The sequence below is a fragment of the Ahaetulla prasina genome, chromosome 3 (assembly GCF_028640845.1).
Source record: "Ahaetulla prasina isolate Xishuangbanna chromosome 3, ASM2864084v1, whole genome shotgun sequence".
In the NCBI taxonomy this organism is placed as follows: domain Eukaryota; kingdom Metazoa; phylum Chordata; class Lepidosauria; order Squamata; family Colubridae; genus Ahaetulla; species Ahaetulla prasina.
In genome coordinates, this window is record NC_080541.1 from 145,155,414 (window position 1) to 145,175,833 (window position 20,420).

General features: G+C 36.2%; 1 protein-coding gene across 2 annotated transcripts in view; it reads right to left on the reverse strand.

Moving 5' to 3' along the window:
- The window catches only part of DPYD (dihydropyrimidine dehydrogenase), a 684,632-nt gene that overhangs the window by 313,501 nt on the left and 350,711 nt on the right, over positions 1 to 20,420 (reverse strand). For both annotated transcript variants that reach the window (XM_058176033.1, XM_058176032.1), the window contains 2 exons: positions 18,751 to 18,935; positions 2,282 to 2,497 (listed from right to left, as the gene is read on the reverse strand). In XM_058176033.1, coding sequence (XP_058032016.1) covers positions 2,282 to 2,497; positions 18,751 to 18,935 — 401 coding nt within the window. The remainder of the gene's footprint in view (positions 1 to 2,281; positions 2,498 to 18,750; positions 18,936 to 20,420) is intronic.

Here is a 20,420-nt window from a genome sequence, read left to right on the forward strand (position 1 = left end):
TCCCTACAACACTGAAGAAACCTGATTGAAGAGTCATATGTTATCAGCACTTAATAGGAACAGTGGAGCACATTTTAAATCTACTGGTGAATCTTCCCCCAAAGATTCAAAATCTAGACTTGGACAGTATCTATACCAAAACCACATATTTTGCAAAATGATATCAAGCTTTCATATTTTGTCACTTATGCTAGCTGCTGCTGCTATATCATCCATCAGATCTTCACATCAAGAGCTGCTGTTTTATTCTGAAAAAAATAGCTGAGAATCACTTTTCCACATCATCAGTGCTTTTTGTAAATGTATGTGGGGTGTACATTTGAAATTGTTGGTGACAGTCACTCAGGTAGGTGTTCCTTTGCACATAGAAAAGCTTTGAAGGCTAAAGCAAAACATGAAGTCCTATATTAGATATTTGGAAGGAGAAAAGAAAGTATAACATGTAAATTATATCCAAATTTGTTTTGGAATTTTACCCTTCAATTGTTGTTCATCTTTTTAAAAGAAATAATTTAAAAAAGACAAGGAAATGTATTTATGATACTGTCATTATTAAAAAGTATATATTTTTATAGATAAATGAGGAAAAAGAATTAATGAATTAAAAAACATACATGTGTATTTAATTTAATCATATTTAATTACTTTACCCTAGATCTTTGCCACCTTTTGAGGTGGCACCCTTAGCAATTCTTCAGAATTTTAGAAGTGCCCATGAGGCCACAAACATTGGCCATCCTCCAAAAATTTACAAAACTTGTCATGGATTACAGGCCTCAGCATGTGTATTGCCAACTATCACCACATTTTGAATGACAAACATTTAAAAAGATGACATTTAAAAAGATGATTCCAGAAATGTTTCAGAAATACTAACTTAAGAAAAACAGCATTTCATCTAGCAGTGCAAAAAAGGGGGGGAGGGGGGATTTGCCTTTTTCAAATGAGTTCTCAGATTCAGAACTAAATAAGGTGATTTATAAAGAATAGAATAGAATAGAATAGAATAGAATAGAATAGAATAGAATAGAATAGAATAGAATAGAATAGAATAGAATAGAATAGAATTCTTTATTGGCCAAGTGTGATTGGACACACAAGGAATTTGTCTTGGTGCCTACGCTCTCAGTGTACATAAAAGAAAAGATACTTCATCAAGAATTCTAAGATACAACACTTAAGGATAGTCATAGGGTACAAATAAGATAAAATGAGGACAAATTATATTAAATTCTCAAATCTTTTCTCCCTTGTTAACATATGTTGATAAAATTTGTTTATCAACAACAATTTTGTTGTTATTATTGTTGTTCAGAAAAAAGATTGCCTTTGTCTAGAAAGGGGAAGGGATGGCTAACCAGATCCTGCTTTGTTTAAGTTTCTGCAAACCAGAAGAACTGACAGCTGAGCATAATTTAATGATGGGAATAATTCAGTCTAATCTATTTAAAAATTTGAAGCATAGTTAAAAATACAATCATGTGTAAACCTATACCTTTATATTTGTGACTGGCATCACAATATTTGGGCTATCAAACAGATGAATTGAGAAGTGGGGAGGACACCTGAATTTAATTTGCTGACCATTGACCAAAGGCTGATTTTAATTGGCTTAAGAGAAAGATGTTATATAGTGTAGTTACTATATGTAATAAATAGTAACTTTACCTCTTGCAAGCTACAGGACCTAGATGTTGCATACTCTCAAGAAGCTAAGTTAGGTTGGTTTATAGTTGGATGGGAGACCACTGGCTATCTCAGTATTATTAGCAAAAAATAATAATAACGATATGGATGTCTATGAAAGTAGACCTTATAATGAGGGTAACTTTAGTATTTTATCTTCAGTATTTTATCTCTAGATAAAAATATATCCCAAAGAATATGTAATTGCCAGTAGTGTCTAATATGAATAACAGCTTGTCCATGAATGCACTGTATGATTACTTATTCACAAATAACTAGCATGAGAGTCTATTGGAACCCTGCGTAGAAATAATACATCCTTTTTCTATACTCGGCAATGACTAATGGGCTAAAATCCACAGGGACTTAAAACAACAACAACAACATCCTTTTCCTCTGCTGTTTTCCTATCGAAAACAAGGAAAACATTTCAGTGATTCTAACAGGCTGCCATCAACTATTAAGTTTTCAATAGAAAAATGCAAAAAGCCTAAAGTTCATTTTGACCCTTTTCTTGGAAAACTATTATAAATAAGATAAATGCAATAAATGAGAGATTATTTGAACATAGACAAAAGACCGCAAAATCTATTACCTTGTCCAGAGAAAACGTTTTGGTGAGTGCAAATGCCCATCCTGCTTCAAAAGCTCTGCGGATCATTGATGAGCTTGTAGTTGGTGTTGCACTGGCGAGGCCAAAAGGATTTGAAAACCTAAGCCCGGCCATTTCTATGCTGATGTCTACCAAGTCGATTGGGGTATAGAAAAGAGGCATCCGAGGTACAGCAGGTACTGAGGCACCATGTAAAGACTGTGGGAATAAACAACACAACAATTTATCCACTTTATTCAAATACACCTTCCTCAAATGAATCTGCATCATCTCATTTTATATACATACATACATACATACATCCAAAATAAATCTTTTTAATTAGTTAATAAAATGTTCTTGGCACATTAAATTCATCACTCTTACTAGAAGTATCAGGGCAACCCAATGACAAAGTCTGTTTAGCATTTAAATTTAATAAATGCTTAAAATCTTGCCAAATAAAAATAGAAAATTGGAACTATAAAGAAGTTTAAACTGCAAGAGTTTAAAGGTGTACATTTCATACATTGAAGCACCAGAAGGGAGACTTTTATGAACTATTTGGGAACACTATTAGCCAGCCAGAATGGAAAACATGGAAGGGATTTGGGGACTATCAGGATCCTTTTCATTTCTACACAGAGAAGGTTTATGCTTCATCCTTTAACAACATAGTCTATTTTATGCAGGAAGTAGTTCTGCTTTCTCTTTTAAAAAATGTGTACTATTATAAGGATAAGATATTTTTGCCTTCTCTTTTATTTATTTTTTTAAAAAAATAGGTGCATATAGAAATTTTAAAATTTTAAAAAGAAACATTTCCAACAGTTCTGTAAAATACATCAGTGGAATTAAACTTCTTGAGAGGCTCCTAAAATAAATAATCTCTAGAAAGGAAGATGAGCCCAATTTGGAGCCCAATCCAAATGGATTTTTACTTATACACAAAACCAGCAAAAATCACTAAAAAAGAAAAAAAATCTGCACAAAGATATAAATCTAACATTTATAGGCAATTTTTGCATCCAGTAATTTACACCATTATTGTATAATGATAAAGAAAACCATACAGCTACTTACAAAAACAATGAAAATGAAGTCAAGTATTTTTCTACTTGGTAGCTAATGAACTAAATCCGTTCTGTTGCAGGAATGAAGTTGTTGCTCATATGGATAACCTCTACAAGATAGATGTGTAGGCTGTGGTGCCAAAAGAGCCCTCACCACAATGTAACTCAATGTTTATATTTTTGTATTGTTGTACTATTCCAAATTCTGGAGTATGTAGAGTCTTAATTAGGGCTTATTTTGGGGGTAGGGCTTATATTGGGTGTAACATGTAAAATCTAACTAGGACTTACTTTCTGAGTAGGTCATATTTTTGGGGAAACATGGTATTAACAGAAATCTGTCTATCACTCTGTGACACAAAGTAATTCCTTTGTTTATGAAGTAATTCCTACAAAAATATCTTCAGATACTACATTATACATATATAGAGCTCCCATCAATCACACACTATATTGGTATAACAGGGGTCAAATGACAGCATACATTAGGGCTTTTCCTCACAGCCACACTAAAACACAATATACATTTCTTGAGGTGACACAAAGGTTTTGCCTCAGTAATGAGGGGAATAAGTGATGCTGGCTCTAAAAAATTAATGTGGAATAAGTAAAGCAATTAATTGATTCACCGACTTATTTTTCTCTCCCAATTTATGTCACCAATCAGCAGGAAAGCATCCACCAATCTCCTTCAAAAACTTGGGGTAGAGATCGGCATGTATATGGGGAGGAGGCAAATTTTAATAATTCCCCTGGTTTTATGCAAGGTTCTGCACAGTTGCATTCAAAAACAGCCCTTGACATGCACTCAATCCTATTTTAGAAGAGCACTTTTCTGGAACAGCACTATTCTGGAGTAGGATTAAACCTATATTTAAAACTAAACCCAAACAAGTTAATAAATAAGTTAATAATTTTCTCTCTATACAAAGCAAAAGTCTCCTAGATCTGTCAGCTGGAAGAGTAGTAGCGAGGAGAAAAGCTGATTCTTTATCTACCAGGTCTCTGTTCCCATGGAGCAGTTATCTCAGATACTCCAATATAAGGGGCGTGTATAAGAGCACAAAAGTGCCTACTGTTCCTGTCCTATTGTTCCCTTCATTATATCAAATTAACATAGTTGTTGCATACTTTTGCTTATATATATATATATTTCTTTTATGATGTGTTGTTGTTTTATGTCGATGTTTGTGTATACTGTTGTGACAAAATGAAATAAAAAAAAAATAGGAATAATGGGAGAATGTACTCATTCCCTATCAAAAGAGCTTAGCTTCAATCCATGAGCTCCAACTTAACATACTAGTTTGCATATAAAAGCATTCAGCTTCCAATCAGTGGCTTGTGCCATACTTCAATTGTAACTCTAACTTAGACAAATTTGTATTGAGAAAAAAGGAAGAATACTACTTTAAAACTGGACCAGTTGCCTCCTATGAAGATTATCTCTTTTTAAATTATTAGTGGTATATCTTTGTGCCATGGTCAGAGGATATGAAGAAGTCTTAAGTTTTTGACAGATAAGATTCCTTCTGAAACATTCATATGCTACTTCAACAAAGCAACAGTGAGATTCAGAAACTATAATTGCTATATCACAACGGAAAACTATAGTATTCCTCCATAGCTATAATTTTTTCTAGAGGTCGTTCTAGAGATATCTTTAGCTTAGCTATTTATATTCAATCAAATAATCTCCTGCTTTTAAATGCTCATTACTTACTCAACTTTGAACCAAGCTTTTAGTGACCTGAAAAGAAATGAAGATCTGAACCAGAGCAATGATTGGCTCATTTATTTATTTTCATATTTCTTCTATATTTCTAATGGAAATAACTTTATTTATAGACACTAATTAGAACAATAATAAAATAGTCAATATCTAACAACAAATTAAAATGTGCACTACAGAGCAGCAGCAGTATAGCAAGCCAAATCCAATTAAAGGACATTTATAGTTTTTTTGAAAAATAAGCAATGGTGCTTCACAGGAACCTATCTCAGGACTGGATATAACAATCAAAGAAACTGTGATATCTAATAGAAACGATGCCTATAAAAAAGTAATAGAAGTGATATGGTGTCTAGAGCAAACCTCTAGAAGGTTTGTATGGGAGAAGAAGGAGTTGTGCCTTTTTAATAGGGAACACTACTCTCTGATCACATAAGATCAGCAAATGAATAGTGACAGTAGCAAGAAAGAGAATGAGTAACTGTTTCCATCTGATTAATTACTAGGATTGTTGCCTGGCAAATGAATAGCAGACAAAAAGAAATCTATAATGAGGGACCATTGAAAGAGAAGGCTACACATTGAGAACAGTTCGACCTGTGGTTTTCTAAGGCTAAAGTTTGTCCATTTTCTCTGTGATGTCAGTTTTCTGCATGTAGATTACAAAATACAAGACTCTCAACCTACAACAGAGCGTAGGTTGCGTAGGAGAATAGAAAGTTGTAATTTCTCCCTCACTTCATTCTATTAATTTCTGGATTCTTGAAAATGAGAATTGATTCCAACATGGATTCCCTTGAATCGGGTAACTTGAGAGGCCATGTTTCACAATCACACTCCTGATGGGACCCAGGAGACTCTTTTCTAAAGCAACATCAGCCCTCTGGAAAATCATCTCCCTCAGGTGTGACTTGCCCCAAATTGCAGGCTTTCTGGAAGGACCTGGAGACACAGCTTTGACATTTGGCCTGGGAAATCCAGTAACGTGGGGATGGAGCTTGCAAAGTGGCTATATTGCTAAGGAAATCGAGTATGCCTTCCTACAGATTATGAGAATTTTATGATTTTTAATGTTTTTTTAAAAGATTTTTGTTATGTTTAGAGTTATCTTTTGTATTGATTTGTGTTTTTAACTTTTGAGTTACAAATATGATGGCTATATAAATTTACCAAATAAATAAATGATCAAATGAATCTATGGTGCCTTCCTCTTCCTTGTGAGTACTACAATTTTAGTATAAATGCAGGGATACTTATACTCTAAACATCAGAAATAAAAGAAATACCACTTTACAATTCATTTATCAAAATTTCTGACAATATATTTTAATAAACACATTTATCCCTTATCTACACTTGCTCATTGTTATTGGAAATATACTAAATGGTATGATGTTCAAATGCATTTACCTCCTGCATTTTCAAAAAAATGACATGTTGCATCAATATCCCTTTTTCTGTAGTTTACAGCTCCTGCAACAATATTTTTCTGAATTTCTACATCTAGATAACCAACTTCTTTTTAAGTGTTATCCCAACAAATTTCTTCTTTCTTTCTTTATATGTTCACAGCTCTCCTTACTCTATTATTTATCATTTAATTCTGTAATTGCATTATTTACAGTCAGTCAGGGATGCATATTATATGAAAATCGTATTCAAATTAAAATTGTATTACACTGCAATATATTATGCTGTGGCTCTGGATTCCTCAAGTGACTGAAGAACATATTCTAAGAGATACACATATTTTGGCTTACAGAAGTAAAATAAACAAACTGGTGTGTCTAAGGGAAGTGAATTATTACTATTTCCTACTACAATATTCCTACTACAATAATATATGTTCAAATTATTTCTGAAATATTTGAAAGAAACAACTTCTGGCAAACCATACCAAACAGTTCATGTATTATTTGTCAAAAAAGAGTATTTTATATAATGTAACAGTAAAAGTTTGCTATTAAAGTACTCTAAGCTGCATCTTGCATCTTGAGCAAGAGTTTCAGAGTACCAGGTCAGCATCTCACCTACCATTTACTTAAGAGTTTAATTCAGCCATCTTTCAAACTGCCTTAAAAGGTTAAAAAAATCATACATTTTGAAATTTCCTCAATATATTTCCTTAAATTTTTTTGCCATATCAAATATTAAAGTACTTCAAACTAGTTTCTCCTCAAACCTTGCACCACAGATTTGAATTAAATCATGTCTTCTTTGAATATAAAACCTGTAATTCAAATTGAATCAGGACTGATTCGCGTAAAACTAGTTGAAATGGGTTGACCAAAATCTTTTGTTAATGAAGAATATATAAGTACCTGTCTCTTTTGAATGCATTTTTATTTTACACAGAACAGAATTCAATACAGAGAAATATATACATGCAGATGAAAAAGAAAAGCTGAGATGTTAGCCTTACTCAAAATAAAATAAAATAAAAATTACCACCCTATGATGACCTGCCTTTAAATTACAGCTGTCCCAAAATAACGCCCTCAGTTCCAATAACTAAAATTACAAGTGGCCCAAATACTGAAAAGCAATTGCCAAATTATAGTAATTGCCACCCCAGCAACCAGATTTACTGAAACCGCACACCCAAATAAATGCCTTGTGGCTACCCATTCATCTAGCAGCTGGAAAGATGACACTTGACATTTGGAAACTTTCCTGTGAAGATTGCTGGAAGGCTTTTCCCATTAGCTTCATGGAGAGATGGTAAGGTCGAATAAGCCCCCTCAAAATCTGCAAAGGCCAACGGAAACACTGTAATATTAAGCATGGTTGATCTAAAATTCCAATTGACAAGTTATATGAGATTTCCTCCAATGCTTTTAGTATATTCACGTTTCAGGGGACATATGTGTTTTATTGTGCAGATCCAGATCCACCAAGACATTTGCAAAACTGAAACAAAATATCAAAACAACAGCAAGAAACAAACAGCAAAAACAAAACCTACTTCAATAGAAATATATGATTCAGTCTTTACCCTGAATTGGCATTACCACAGGTTTATCACAGCAAGCATTATGAAGTATCAAGGAATGTCTATTAAGCACAGGTTCTCCTCAGGGCTATGTCCTAAATTTCTTCTCAATAGGTGGCCAAAGTATTTGAGTTTCATCTTCAAGATCTGGCCTTCTAAAGAACTGTCAGGGTTGATCTCCTCTAGGACTGACCGGTTTGATTGTCTTGCAGTCCAAGGGACTTGCAGGAGTCTTATCCAGCAATAGAGTTCAAAGGCCTCAATTCTTTGGCGCTCAGCCTTCCTTATGGTCCCACTTTCACAGTCATATATTGCAACTGGGAAAATCATAGCCTTGAATATACACTTTTGTTGGCAGGGTGATGTCTCTGCATTTTAGTGAGCTATCTAGATTTGCCATAGCTTTCTTCCCCAGGAGCAAGCGTCTTTTAATTCCTTGGCTGCAGTACCCATCTGCGGTGATCTTGGAGCCTAGGAAAATAAAATCTGTCACTACCTCCATTTCTTCCCCATCTATTTGACAGGTATTGAGAGGGCTGGATGACATGATCTTAGTTTTCTTAACGTTGAGTTTCAAGCCAACTTTTCCACTCTCCTTCTTCAACCGCATCAATAAGCTCTTTAGTTCCTCTTCACTTTCTGCCATTAGAGTGGTATCATCTGCATATCTGAGATTGTTGATATTTCTCCCAGCAATCTTAACTCCAACTTTTTATTCATCTAGCCCCTCTTTTCTCAAGATGTGCTCTGCATATAAGTTAAATAGGCAGGGTGATAGTATACAGCCTTGGCAGACTCCTTTCCCAATTTTGAAACAATCAGTGGTTTTGTGTCCAGTTCTCACTGTTGCTTCTTGACCCGCATATAGGTTTCTCAAGAGCCAAGTAAGATGGTCTAGTACTCCCATCTCTTTAAGAACTTGCCACAATTTGTTGTGATCCACACAATCAAAGGCTTTAGCATAGTCAATGAAGCAGAAGTAGATGTTTTTCTGGCACTCCCTAGCTTTCTCCATGATTCAGCGTATGTTGCCAATTTGATCTCTAGTTTCTCTGCCTCTTCGAAATCCTGCCTGTACTTCAGTATTCACATACTGCTGGAGCCTAGCTTGTAGGATTTTAAGCATAACTTTACTAGCATGAGAAATGAGTGCAATGGTGCAATAGTTTGAACATTATTTGGCTTTGTCTTTCTTTGGAATTGGAATGTAAACTGACCTTTTCCAATCCTGTGGCCACTGTTGAGTTTTCAAAATTTGCTGGCAAATTGAGTGTAGCACTTTTATTGCATCGTCTCTTAAGATTTTGAATAACTCAACTGGAATACTGTCACCTCCACTAACTTCGTTGTTGCTCAGATTTCCTAAGGCCCATTTGATTTCACATTCTAGAAATTTGGCTCGAGGTCAGTGACCACCCCATCGGGTTATCAGGGATGTTAAGCTCATTCTTGTATAGTTCTTCTGTGTAATTTTCCACCTCTTCTTAATCACTTCTGCCTCTGTTAGGTCCCTGCCATTTTGGTTCTTTATAATGTCCATCTTTGCATGAAACATTCCCTTTATATATCCAATTTTCTTGAAGAGATCTCTGGTCCTCCCTATTCTATTGTTTTCTTCTATTTCTTTGCACTGTTCATTTAAGAAGACATTCTTATCTCTTCTAGCTCTTCTATTCTCTGGAAGTCTGCATTCAACTGAGTGTATCTCCTTCTCACTTGCCTTTCGCTTCCCTTCTTTCCTTAGCTATTTGCAAGCTTCCTCAGACAGTCACTTTGTTTTCTTGCATTTCTTTTTCTTTGGGATGGTTTCTCTTGTACAATGTTGTGAACCTCACATTTATGAGTGTGCAGCTAACGAGTAAGTTAGCTTGGTCACGCAACACTGAGATACTGGTGAAGCAGGCACAGCAGCACCTTCATTTTCTGTGTTGCATAAGAAAAGTACTTCTTCCTTCCCCTATCCTTACCACTTTCTATAGAGGGACGATAGAGAGCATCCTGTCATATTGGATTATTGTTTGGTTTGGAAGCTTTACTGCTTCAGACAGGAAGGCGGTGCAGAAAGTGGCGAGGATCATAGAAAATATTATTGGTAGGTCGCATAAACGATGCTTGAGCAAGGTCCACAGTATTGTGTGGAATGCTATACATCCTTTTCATGGCCTGTTTTCCTTGTTGCCATCTGGGATGGTATATATTGCTATCCATTTTGAATATATATGGGTGTGTGTGTATTTGTGTGTGTGTGTATATGTATATGTATATGTATATGTAATATATATAGAATGTGTATATGTGTGTTATATATGTGTATGGGTAGATATATATTTTCTTTTGAGAGCAGGCAACAGAATTTCATTATTAATGTGTGCCAGTGTGCTCTCAGTAAAAAAATGACAATAAAGGTTATCTTATCTCAACTTATCTTATCATCTTAATTTGTCTTATCATATTTTACCTTACCTTACCTTAATGTTCTGTAGACCAATTATTAAGTTTGATTGGTAAGATAAGACACGGCTTGAAACATTCAGCTCTCAAAGGAAGAGTTGGTTATATGTGTAATAAATGAAATTACTGAAAACATATTGTGGACATATGCTACATGATAACAGCCAACTGTATCTCCATTGCATGTCCACACATGTTCTATTTGTGTGTTGCATGCATTAAGATGTTCAGTGCAAGAAATATTTGCTTATGTTGCGAACTCACTTGCCAGGATCCATCTGATTAAGTCTAGAGCTGCTTATTACAAAATGATTTAAATAATACTTTGAATATCCCAAAAGATCTATGGACATCCTCTGATATAGAACATATATAAATATCAAAAAAGTTGTATATACGTGAGGGCAGGACAATTTTGGCAGTTACCTATTCTACAAAAATCTTGAGATTAAGTCTTAAAAAACTGATTTGAATCTATACATCTTATTCAGTCAGGTTGTGTTTCTAAATTAAAATTCCTTCCTTTAAAAAAAACACCCCAAAACAAAACCTGGCTCTTATTTTAACAGATAAATGCAAGCAGATATGCACGCCTTTTCCTAATTAAGTTATTTTATCACTTTCCTATTATTATTAATTGGACTATTAAATACTTCATATTTGGGTGGGGCACTACTGGAAATGTTTTGTCTTATGTCCATTGCTTGCAGGTTAGCATGGAAATGTGTAGAGAATTATAGAATCAAAAATTTGGAAGACCTTTAAGACATCTACTTTGCCTAGAAACACATATTAATGTGTTCCCAGTAAAAGTTATATATCCTCAGCTTGAACAGAATCAGTAAAGGAGAACCCAAGATTCCATGGATCAAGTACTCTTACTACTGGGGAGCTTACCCTAGCATTCAGCTGGAATCTGGTTTCCAATAAATTAAAAAAAAATTTTATATGTAACATTCCTTCAAATGACAGAAAAATACAATCAAAATCATTTTAATCTTTTTAAACTAAACATTCCAAATTTCTTTAATCTTTCTTTTTCATACGATTTAATTTTCAGTCTCCTTATCATATTGCCAAATTTCTTTAGACTAGTGAGTTTCTCAAAGTTAGATGCCTAGAACTTAGTATGACAGAGGGAAACTATTGTTTTATGATCATGAAATAATAAACATAATGAAAAGAAACCATACTTATATTGTATTGATTCAATCTAAAATTGTGTTTAATTTTATTTCAGACATTTTGATGACTTGTATTCAGCTCATTGGCTAAGCATTTAAAGGAAGATATGATTTAGATTTTATTACTAAACCAGATAACCTCTACTCCTATTACTAGAGTCTTCACGCTGAATTGTAGAAGTACACATTCATGCTTTCAGTATTTGAAATCTGTGATATTTGCAATCGTAAATCAAGTGGCTAACCCTAGCTGCAATACTAACAGATCTTCACAACCAAAAAACTGTATACTTATTTCAGTTGACAGACTTTTTAAACATATTCATATCTTCACTTCACTCACATAAACTTTACTGCTAGAGTAGCGGCCCCCAACGTTTTGGGCATTCCATGGAGACAGGTTTTTTCACGGACCGGAGGATGTGTGGTTTTGCACGCATCCCGCAAATGGGGCCTCACTTATTTGTGAGGCCCAGATTCTAGCATGCTGTGGTTCAGTGCTGGTCCACGGATCGGGGGTTGGAGATCCCTATGCTAGAGAATAACATGGTTGTAATCTAGATGAGATGTTGAAAAATAATAAAAGAAAGTAATGACAAACCAGTTCCATACTGCTTTTTGGAAAACTATAAGAATACTGTCAAACAGTTACTGAAGCCTGTGCTCAAATTGAAGCAAAGTTTATCTATCCACGGGCTAATGGCAAGAAGTATATATCTAAGAAATATTAACATTTGCTTTGTGAACTTTTGCTTGGTTTCTTAGGATTTTCAGTTGCAGCAGGTATAAAGTTTCTGAATATCGGAAGTAGTCTTAAAACTTCTTTTCTTTTTTGTTTCTGTTTCTTGCTCATTTTTACCATTTGAATCATTTTGAACTCAGACAAATTATTTCACTTTGTTCTCTTTTTTGTCATTTTTTTTTTACAAATGGAAATCATTTGCCCACACACTCCTACACACACCAAACTACCCTTATCCATATTAGTCAGTTTTCAGTATGGCTCTATTTTTTTCATTATATCATAGGCTCCCCCTCTCTCTCTTTTCTTCTACTACTTACAATATGTTTTGGACTATAAGACGCACCGGTGTATAAGACGCACCAAAATTTCGAAGAGGTAAGAAAAAAAAAAGGTTTTTGTTCTCCCCGGCCCCCAGGAGAACTCTGTAGGCCCCATTTTTCGCAAAAATGGGACGAGTGGGGTGGGGCTTCAGGAGGCCAAATATGGCAGTATTCAGTGTATAAGACACACCAACATTTCCACCCTCTTTTAAGAGGGAAAAAAGTGTGTCTTATACTCCAAAAAATATGGTATATTGTACTAATACTTGACAATGAGAAGGAAGAGCCTGGTGCTAACCTTATTTACAACTCTAATTGTATCTTTGCCACAACAATCAATAATCATAAGTCTCTGAAAATAGTGCAGATGAATGTTAACATTTCCCTTGTATCCCTTGTATCACTTCTCGAATATATTACCATGCCATCTTTGCAAAAGGAACACACAAAAATTAAAATAAACCTGACAAAAATATTTTGTTAGATTAATCTTCTCTTAAGATCATAGATATATTCTTTAAATCTCTAAGCTGTAGTACTCAATATGGTATATTCCAAATTTTTATTACAGAATAATGAATACCTAGTAATTCACCTTAATTTTTTTTTTAAAAAAAAAGTACCTTAGAGTATAGACTTATTTTAAAACTGACAATAAGTTGAGAGCAGTAAACAGCCTTAATATATCTGGACCAAACTGTATAATCCAAAGAGGTTTAATTGAATATTTTCCCACTTTCCTGCAACTTTAAATAATAATAAAAAATATTTGCACTCATTCAGATGGTTTAAAAACTCAATCGTTAATAAATTGATTAAAAGAATTAATACTCCAATTTGGCCATGGTTTCCAAAAAAAAAAAAAAAGTCACAAGCAATTTTAAAACAAGGATTGTCCCAGAGTGTCAGTTTGTGAAATCAAAGGGCAGAATGTATGAGCCTTTCAAAAGCAGTCAGTAGAATCTGCTTGAGTATGTTCCTTTTTCAGCAAGGCTCTCCTGCCTAACTCCTGTTGATCTCTTGTGTGACTGTCAGATGTATCTGACAAATAGACAGGTTTCTCTTTTCAGGTGCCTATGTTTTATATTTTATGGATTTTAGAAACTCCTGGTGTGATAACATCCCATACATAATAATTTCTGTTCCAGAAGATAATGCTAAGGATTTTTTTTTTAAAAAATAGATATTTCATGTTGTTCGATGCTGCTCTGCATTAATATATGTAAGCTGTCATCCTACCACTAATTACCTAAATAAGTTGTTGTAATGAATGGGCAAGCCATTTTTTCACTTTCAACCAAAAAACTGTCAAGCCCCACAAGAGGTGGGCAAGACCAAGAAAGCAAAAAATACACATATTTCAATAAGGCTCAGTTGGATTAAATACAAAATCATGGACATGATAAGAAAGAAATTTCCCAACCTTTTTTACAGTGAATAAATTAAAGAGAAGAAGCCTCTGTGAATATTTTGAAATACTTTCCCCAGATTTCTAGCCACATGGGCTGAGAGGCTGTAACTAACTGGGCCCATTGCTATTATTTTCATTCCTTTCCCTATAATCTCTCACATCACCAATATACAGTAGATATGCTCATGTCTAAGCATGTAGTTGGAAGAATCCGTAATAACTTGTATATAGTAATGTATGTGGAACATGACCTACATGGTCTTCTTTTTGGCTACAAAGAATGACAGCTTTGGTGTTTTTGAAATCCTAGCCTCAGAAAGGTATGAAGAAAAGAGTTTTTCCTCAGCCTATCCAGGAGAAGATTTTTCAGGCCATTATTGTATGTATGTGCGCACATGTGCCCACAAACATATAGTTCTCTTGAGACAAAGGGAAAGGAGGTAACTAGAAGATATAGTCACCAAGATACAAAAAGATGGTGAGGCCCTTAAAAGAAGTACAGAGAAGAACAACAAAGACGATAAAGGGTCTGGAGGCTAAACTGTATCATGAATGCAACAGGGAACTAAGTCTATATATATAAAAAAGGATGTATGTGTCGTGTCCCACTCCTCCGCTGACGGCCGGGTCAGGGAAATCCGAATCAGGTGTGCCTCTGCAGCTCTGCCAAAGTCCTAGCAAAGTCCTCAAGGCAGGCAGGAGACCAGAAAGTGACTTCAGCAAGATATGTTTAGACTTTGCCTGACTCAGAGAATGCCAGAAAGCAGATCCTTTATATAGGCCATGGGATGTGGCTCCATGACTCAGCACTTATCCAGGCCTGCCCCTCCCTTCCTTCTGTTGCCTCCGCCTATCAAGTCTTCTGACACGAGGGTCACTCCAGTCGGCAGCTGTTGGTAATAAACCTTCCTCAGGCTCACATGCTGTGGAGGAGGGGAGGGTCTAGTTGCTCGGTTTGCCTGGGCATGGAGCCAGAGCTGGGGCTGGAGGTATTTCTTCTTCTTCAGCCAGTCTGGGTATGGAGCCAGGGCTGGGGGCTGGAGGTATTTCTTCTTCTGTGTTCGGAAGCAGATAAGAAGACCCCGGCTGAGGTGAGATTGGACGAGACACAACAGTATGTATGTATGTATGTATGTATGTATGTATGTATGTATGTTTGTTTGTTTTTTCAAGCATAACTCTGAAATGCCTCGAGCAATTCCAACCAAACTTGGTACAAGATGACTTGCCCTCTGGAAAAAAATATGTGGGGGTAAGACACCACCTTGGGATGTGTGTGTGTGTGTGTGTGTGTGTATGTATGTCCTGGCATGCAGGTGGCACACAGAGCCCACCTCAGTTCCACCGCACATGTGCATGCGTGTCCCACCTCCGCTGACGGCCGGGTCAGGGAAATCCGAATCAGGTGTGCCTCTGCAGCTCTGCCAAAGTCCTAGCAAAGTCCTCAAGGCAGGCAGGAGACCAGAAAGTGACTTCAGCAAGATATGTTTAGACTTTGCCTGACTCAGAGAATGCCAGAAAGCAGATCCTTTATATAGGCCATGGGATGTGGCTCCATGACTCAGCACTTATCCAGGCCTGCCCCTCCCTTCCTTCTGTTGCCTCCGCCTATCAAGTCTTCTGACACGAGGGTCACTCCAGTCGGCAGCTGTTGGTAATAAACCTTCCTCAGGCTCACATGCTGTGGAGGAGGGGGAGGGGTCTAGTTGCTCCGTTTGCCTGGGCATGGAGCCAGAGCTGGGGGCTGGAGGTATTTCTTCTTCAGCCTGTCTGGGCATGGAGCCAGGGCTGGGGGCTGGAGGTATTTCTTCTTCTGTGTTCGGAAGCAGATAAGAAGACCCCGGCTGAGGTGAGATTGGACGAGACACAACAGTATGTATGTATGTATGTATGTATGTATGTATGTATGTATGTATGTATGTATGTTTGTTTGTTTTTTCAAGCATAACTCTGAAATGCCTCGAGCAATTCCAACCAAACTTGGTACAAGATGACTTGCCCTCTGGAAAAAAATATGTGGGGGTAAGACACCACCTTGGGATGTGTGTGTGTGTGTGTGTGTGTGTATGTATGTCCTGGCATGCAGGTGGCACACAGAGCCCACCTCAGTTCCACCGCACATGTGCATGCGTGTCCCGCCGGCCAGCTGATATTCAGGTCTCTGCTGTGCATGCGGGGGAGGGGGGTCAGGGGGAATGCAGAGCGAGCTTTCCCCATGGCCAGTTTTAGCTGCAGGGAGGTATAGTAGGCCAAAAATGGGGCACAGGGCGGTGTGGCCCTCCCACAGCCTGTTTTGGCTCACAGGAGGCTGCAGGAAAGGCCTACTAGGCCCAGAATGGGCTCCGGGGAGGTTGTGCACACATGCGCAGGAGGTGGGGGGATTAGGATGAAAAAATATCCGGGCTGCACTTGGTCCTCAGCTAGTACTATATATTTAGCCTAATGAAGAAAAGGACTAGAGATAACATGATAACTATCTTCTGGTACTTGAGGGCTCTCACACAAAAAGGGGGTTGACTTATTTTCCGAAGCACCCAAGGCAGGATGAGCAGCAAGGGGTGGAAGGTCATCAGAAGGAAATATAACCTGGAACTAAGGAAAAATTTCCAGACAGTGAGAACAATTAATCAGTGGTATAACTTGCTCCTCAGAGTTGTGGGTGTACCACCACTGGAGATTTTTCTTTAAAAAAGTGTATAAGGTCTCCTGCCTCAGACAGGGATTTGGATTAGAAGACCACTAAGGTCCCTTCTAGACCTATGATTCTATGTTTAATGAAAGGGAAACAGATCATCAGGCAAAGGTTCAAAAAGAAAGAACAGTTAGGAGAGAGTGAGAAACAATATAAGCAAGATGGATACTGGTAGTCCTATTTTGTAGCGATTGTTTGAAATGACAACAGCACTGAAAAACAGTGATTTACAACCAGTCCTAACACTTACAACCTCTGTAGCATCCCCATAGTTACATGATCAGAATTCATGCACTTGGGGGAAGAGCCAGGCAAAGCTCAAATGGAAAGAACTATGTGAGGAGTGGAACTGACCTCTTCTGGTTCTAAAGATAAGGAAGGTTACTGAACCATTTGCCAGAAATCTAGAGAGTTACCGTAAGGTAACCCAACACAAGTGAAGAAATGCTCCTAAAATTTGGATTGAAGATCACAAACTACAGGAATTAGGTGTTAGTCAGGACTAGATAGGTGAAAAAATTGAGATAAGAAAAATCTCACTTTTCTAAGATAAGATAAAAAATTAAAAATTGTAATCAAATTCGCTGTTGTAAGATATACTTGTCTACTGATATTCTCTATACGTGTTTGCTAATTCTTTTAAGAAGTTTGCTTCTCTTTCTTACACCACATTTTACAGTCTTTTGTACTAATTCAAGTCTTGCAAATTTTGTATCAACTTAATTTTTTTTTGAACCTCAGACTGCATGCTCTGAATTTGGGTCCAATCTCCCCGTAATATTTTATGGGGAGCAAATGTCTGGGATGCTGGTTGCATTTTTATCAGTGCTAAATGGCTTTATTCCATCTAATTAAAATTATTTGGGCATTTGGCTACAAAAGCTTTTGTTTTTCTTATGATTAGTAAAAGTGATATTTAAATCATAAGATTGTTGCTTTTATTTCCAACTCCTCAGAAGACAACGTTGCTGGCCACATAACCCAAAGGAATGGGGCTGGAGGTGACCCTACAGAATTTAATTTTCTAACATTATTATTACTATATCATCCATACTTCTCATTAATGGAAAGATGTCTAGCTAAAGTACTACATTCCCCTAGAAAGATGGGAGAAGAAAGTGAGAAAGAATTACAAATCCGTAAGTTAGAAACAGCATCATGTATCTTGACTGTAGGACTGAAGGATACATATACGCTAGTGCCTGCTCTACTGTAATTTTTTATATGTATGTTATGCAGGATTTGGGTAGGAAAGGAGATCTGAGAAGTAAAAGTAAATCTCATTGGTTAAGTGAAAAAGCAAATTAGAGCATTTGCCTCTATTATGTATACAGGCAGAAACATATATACAACCAATAAATTTATTTTTAGTTTAGCAATGCTTTAAGTTCTCATATTTAAATATCTAATCTTTCAAATAATAATTCTTCTGTTGAACTTGTACACTATTTGCAATATAACCTTAGAATTTATTATATTTTACCCAATCTTTAATTATACACTCTGCTGAATTAAAAATTAAATATGGATCTGAATTAAATGGATAAAATAAAAAAAAAACTCCACTCAAAACTAAATTAAAAACTTATTTATTCATCCAAGCGGGACTGGACTGATTTTTTAGATTTTTAAATTTCTAAATTTTAAAATTTTAAATTTTTATATTTATATTTTCTGTAATTTTATATGGGGTATTTTAGGTTGGTCAATTCGACGGTTTTAATTCGGCCACTATTGAATAGGTATTTTAAATTGATTTTTAACTTTGTATATTTATTGTTTTTTATCTTGGCTGTACACCGCCCTGAGTCCTTCGGGAGAAGGGCGGTATAAAAGTTTAATAAATAATAATAATAATAATAAAAAACTCACCTGTATGTATTTGTGCATGAACCAGGAAGCTTGTTTTCCATCATTCACTGATTCTACTGTAGTGTTGGTCAGCCCACTGATGTCACCACCTGCAAAAATTCCTGGTTCACTTGTCTGCATGGTCTCACCATCAACTTCAGGGAGACCCCGACGGTTAAACTTGAGAGGATGCAGAGCTTCTTTTACTGTAATGAAAGGAAAGACGAAGAAAGTTTTAATTTAAAAAAAAAAAAAAGCAATCCTTGAGTGATGCATTTAATCAGGGACTCATAGGATTGCAACAAAATATCCAGGCTTTAAGTCTGGGACTCAGTTTAGAGAGTTCCTGTAGATTGTATGATTACATTTCATACCTTTCACATAAAGGAACAAAGTTATTTATTTATTTCAAACATGTACAAGATAACAAATGTAGATATGAACATAAACATAAACAAAGGAAGTAAATACAAATAAATTGGGACAGTAAGACACGGATGGTAGGCAACCTGGTGTGTTTATGCACATCCCCTTTACGGACCTCTTAAAAATGGAGTGAGGTCCATGGTAAACAGTTTGAGATTGAAACTGTGAGGGTTTGAGACTGTAACAACAGAATCGAGTAGAGCGTTGACCACTTTGTTGCTGAAATCGTATTTCCTGCATTTGAAGCAATTTACCATGAGTTTATACTGATTGTTTGCCCATGTACTACTGTGGTTGAAATTAAAGAAGTCATTGACAGGCAAGACATTGTAGCAGACAATTTTGTATACTATGCTTAAATTGGACCACAGGCGGTGCAATTCCAGATTGTCCAAGCCCAAAATTTTAAGCCTGGTGGCATAGAGAATTCTATTGTGAGTAGAGGAGTGAAATACCTCTGAACCCACTCAACCATGATATGCAATAACATTCATTCCCATTGTTCTTCTATGAAATGTGTGGACTATCCTACTCTTTTATAATTCCTAGAAGTTGGTTTCCTATCTATTCCAATCAAATACAAGGGTGTTCCTTTAGAGCAGTGGTCACCAACTGATGGTCCGTGGACCACTGGTGGTCCGTGAGAAAATTTTGGTGGTCCGTAGAAAAAATGTTTTCATTTTTTATATTGCACTAAATACTATTTATCTTTTTAAAAAATCCGTATTACTGGTCCACGGGATTTAAAATTATGAATTTAGTAGTCCCTGAGGTCTGAAAGGTTGGTGACCCCTGTTTTAGTGATACTGCTCAAGTTTAGAATTGGCTACATAAGATTCTCAGAACTACTGCCAACTGCTTTGCAAGAATCAGTATATTTTTCAGCGTCTGTGGCCATAAGAGAGGCTTCTTGCAAACTGTAATGTTGTAATCATGAATTCCAGCACCCATGTATGTTAAAGAATTTAGGAATCTGAATTCTCTAGCATTCTGAACCCTGAATATGGACATTACATGGTCTCAAAAAAAATCTATATTTCTTGGATGCTGATACACATAGCAGTACTGTTTCAATACTTAAGAATCAAAAGAGATCTAAGAAAGTCTTCCAATGAGGCTTTCTCAATGTTAAAACTTTCAATGTCGAAGTAAGGCAAGTGAAATATGGCAGCTAAAGTTTGAGGGAAAATGTGTGTGTGCAATTGTGCACCTGATGCTTTCAGGGAGAAGAAAATGACTTAGTTTAACTTACTGCACTTCACATT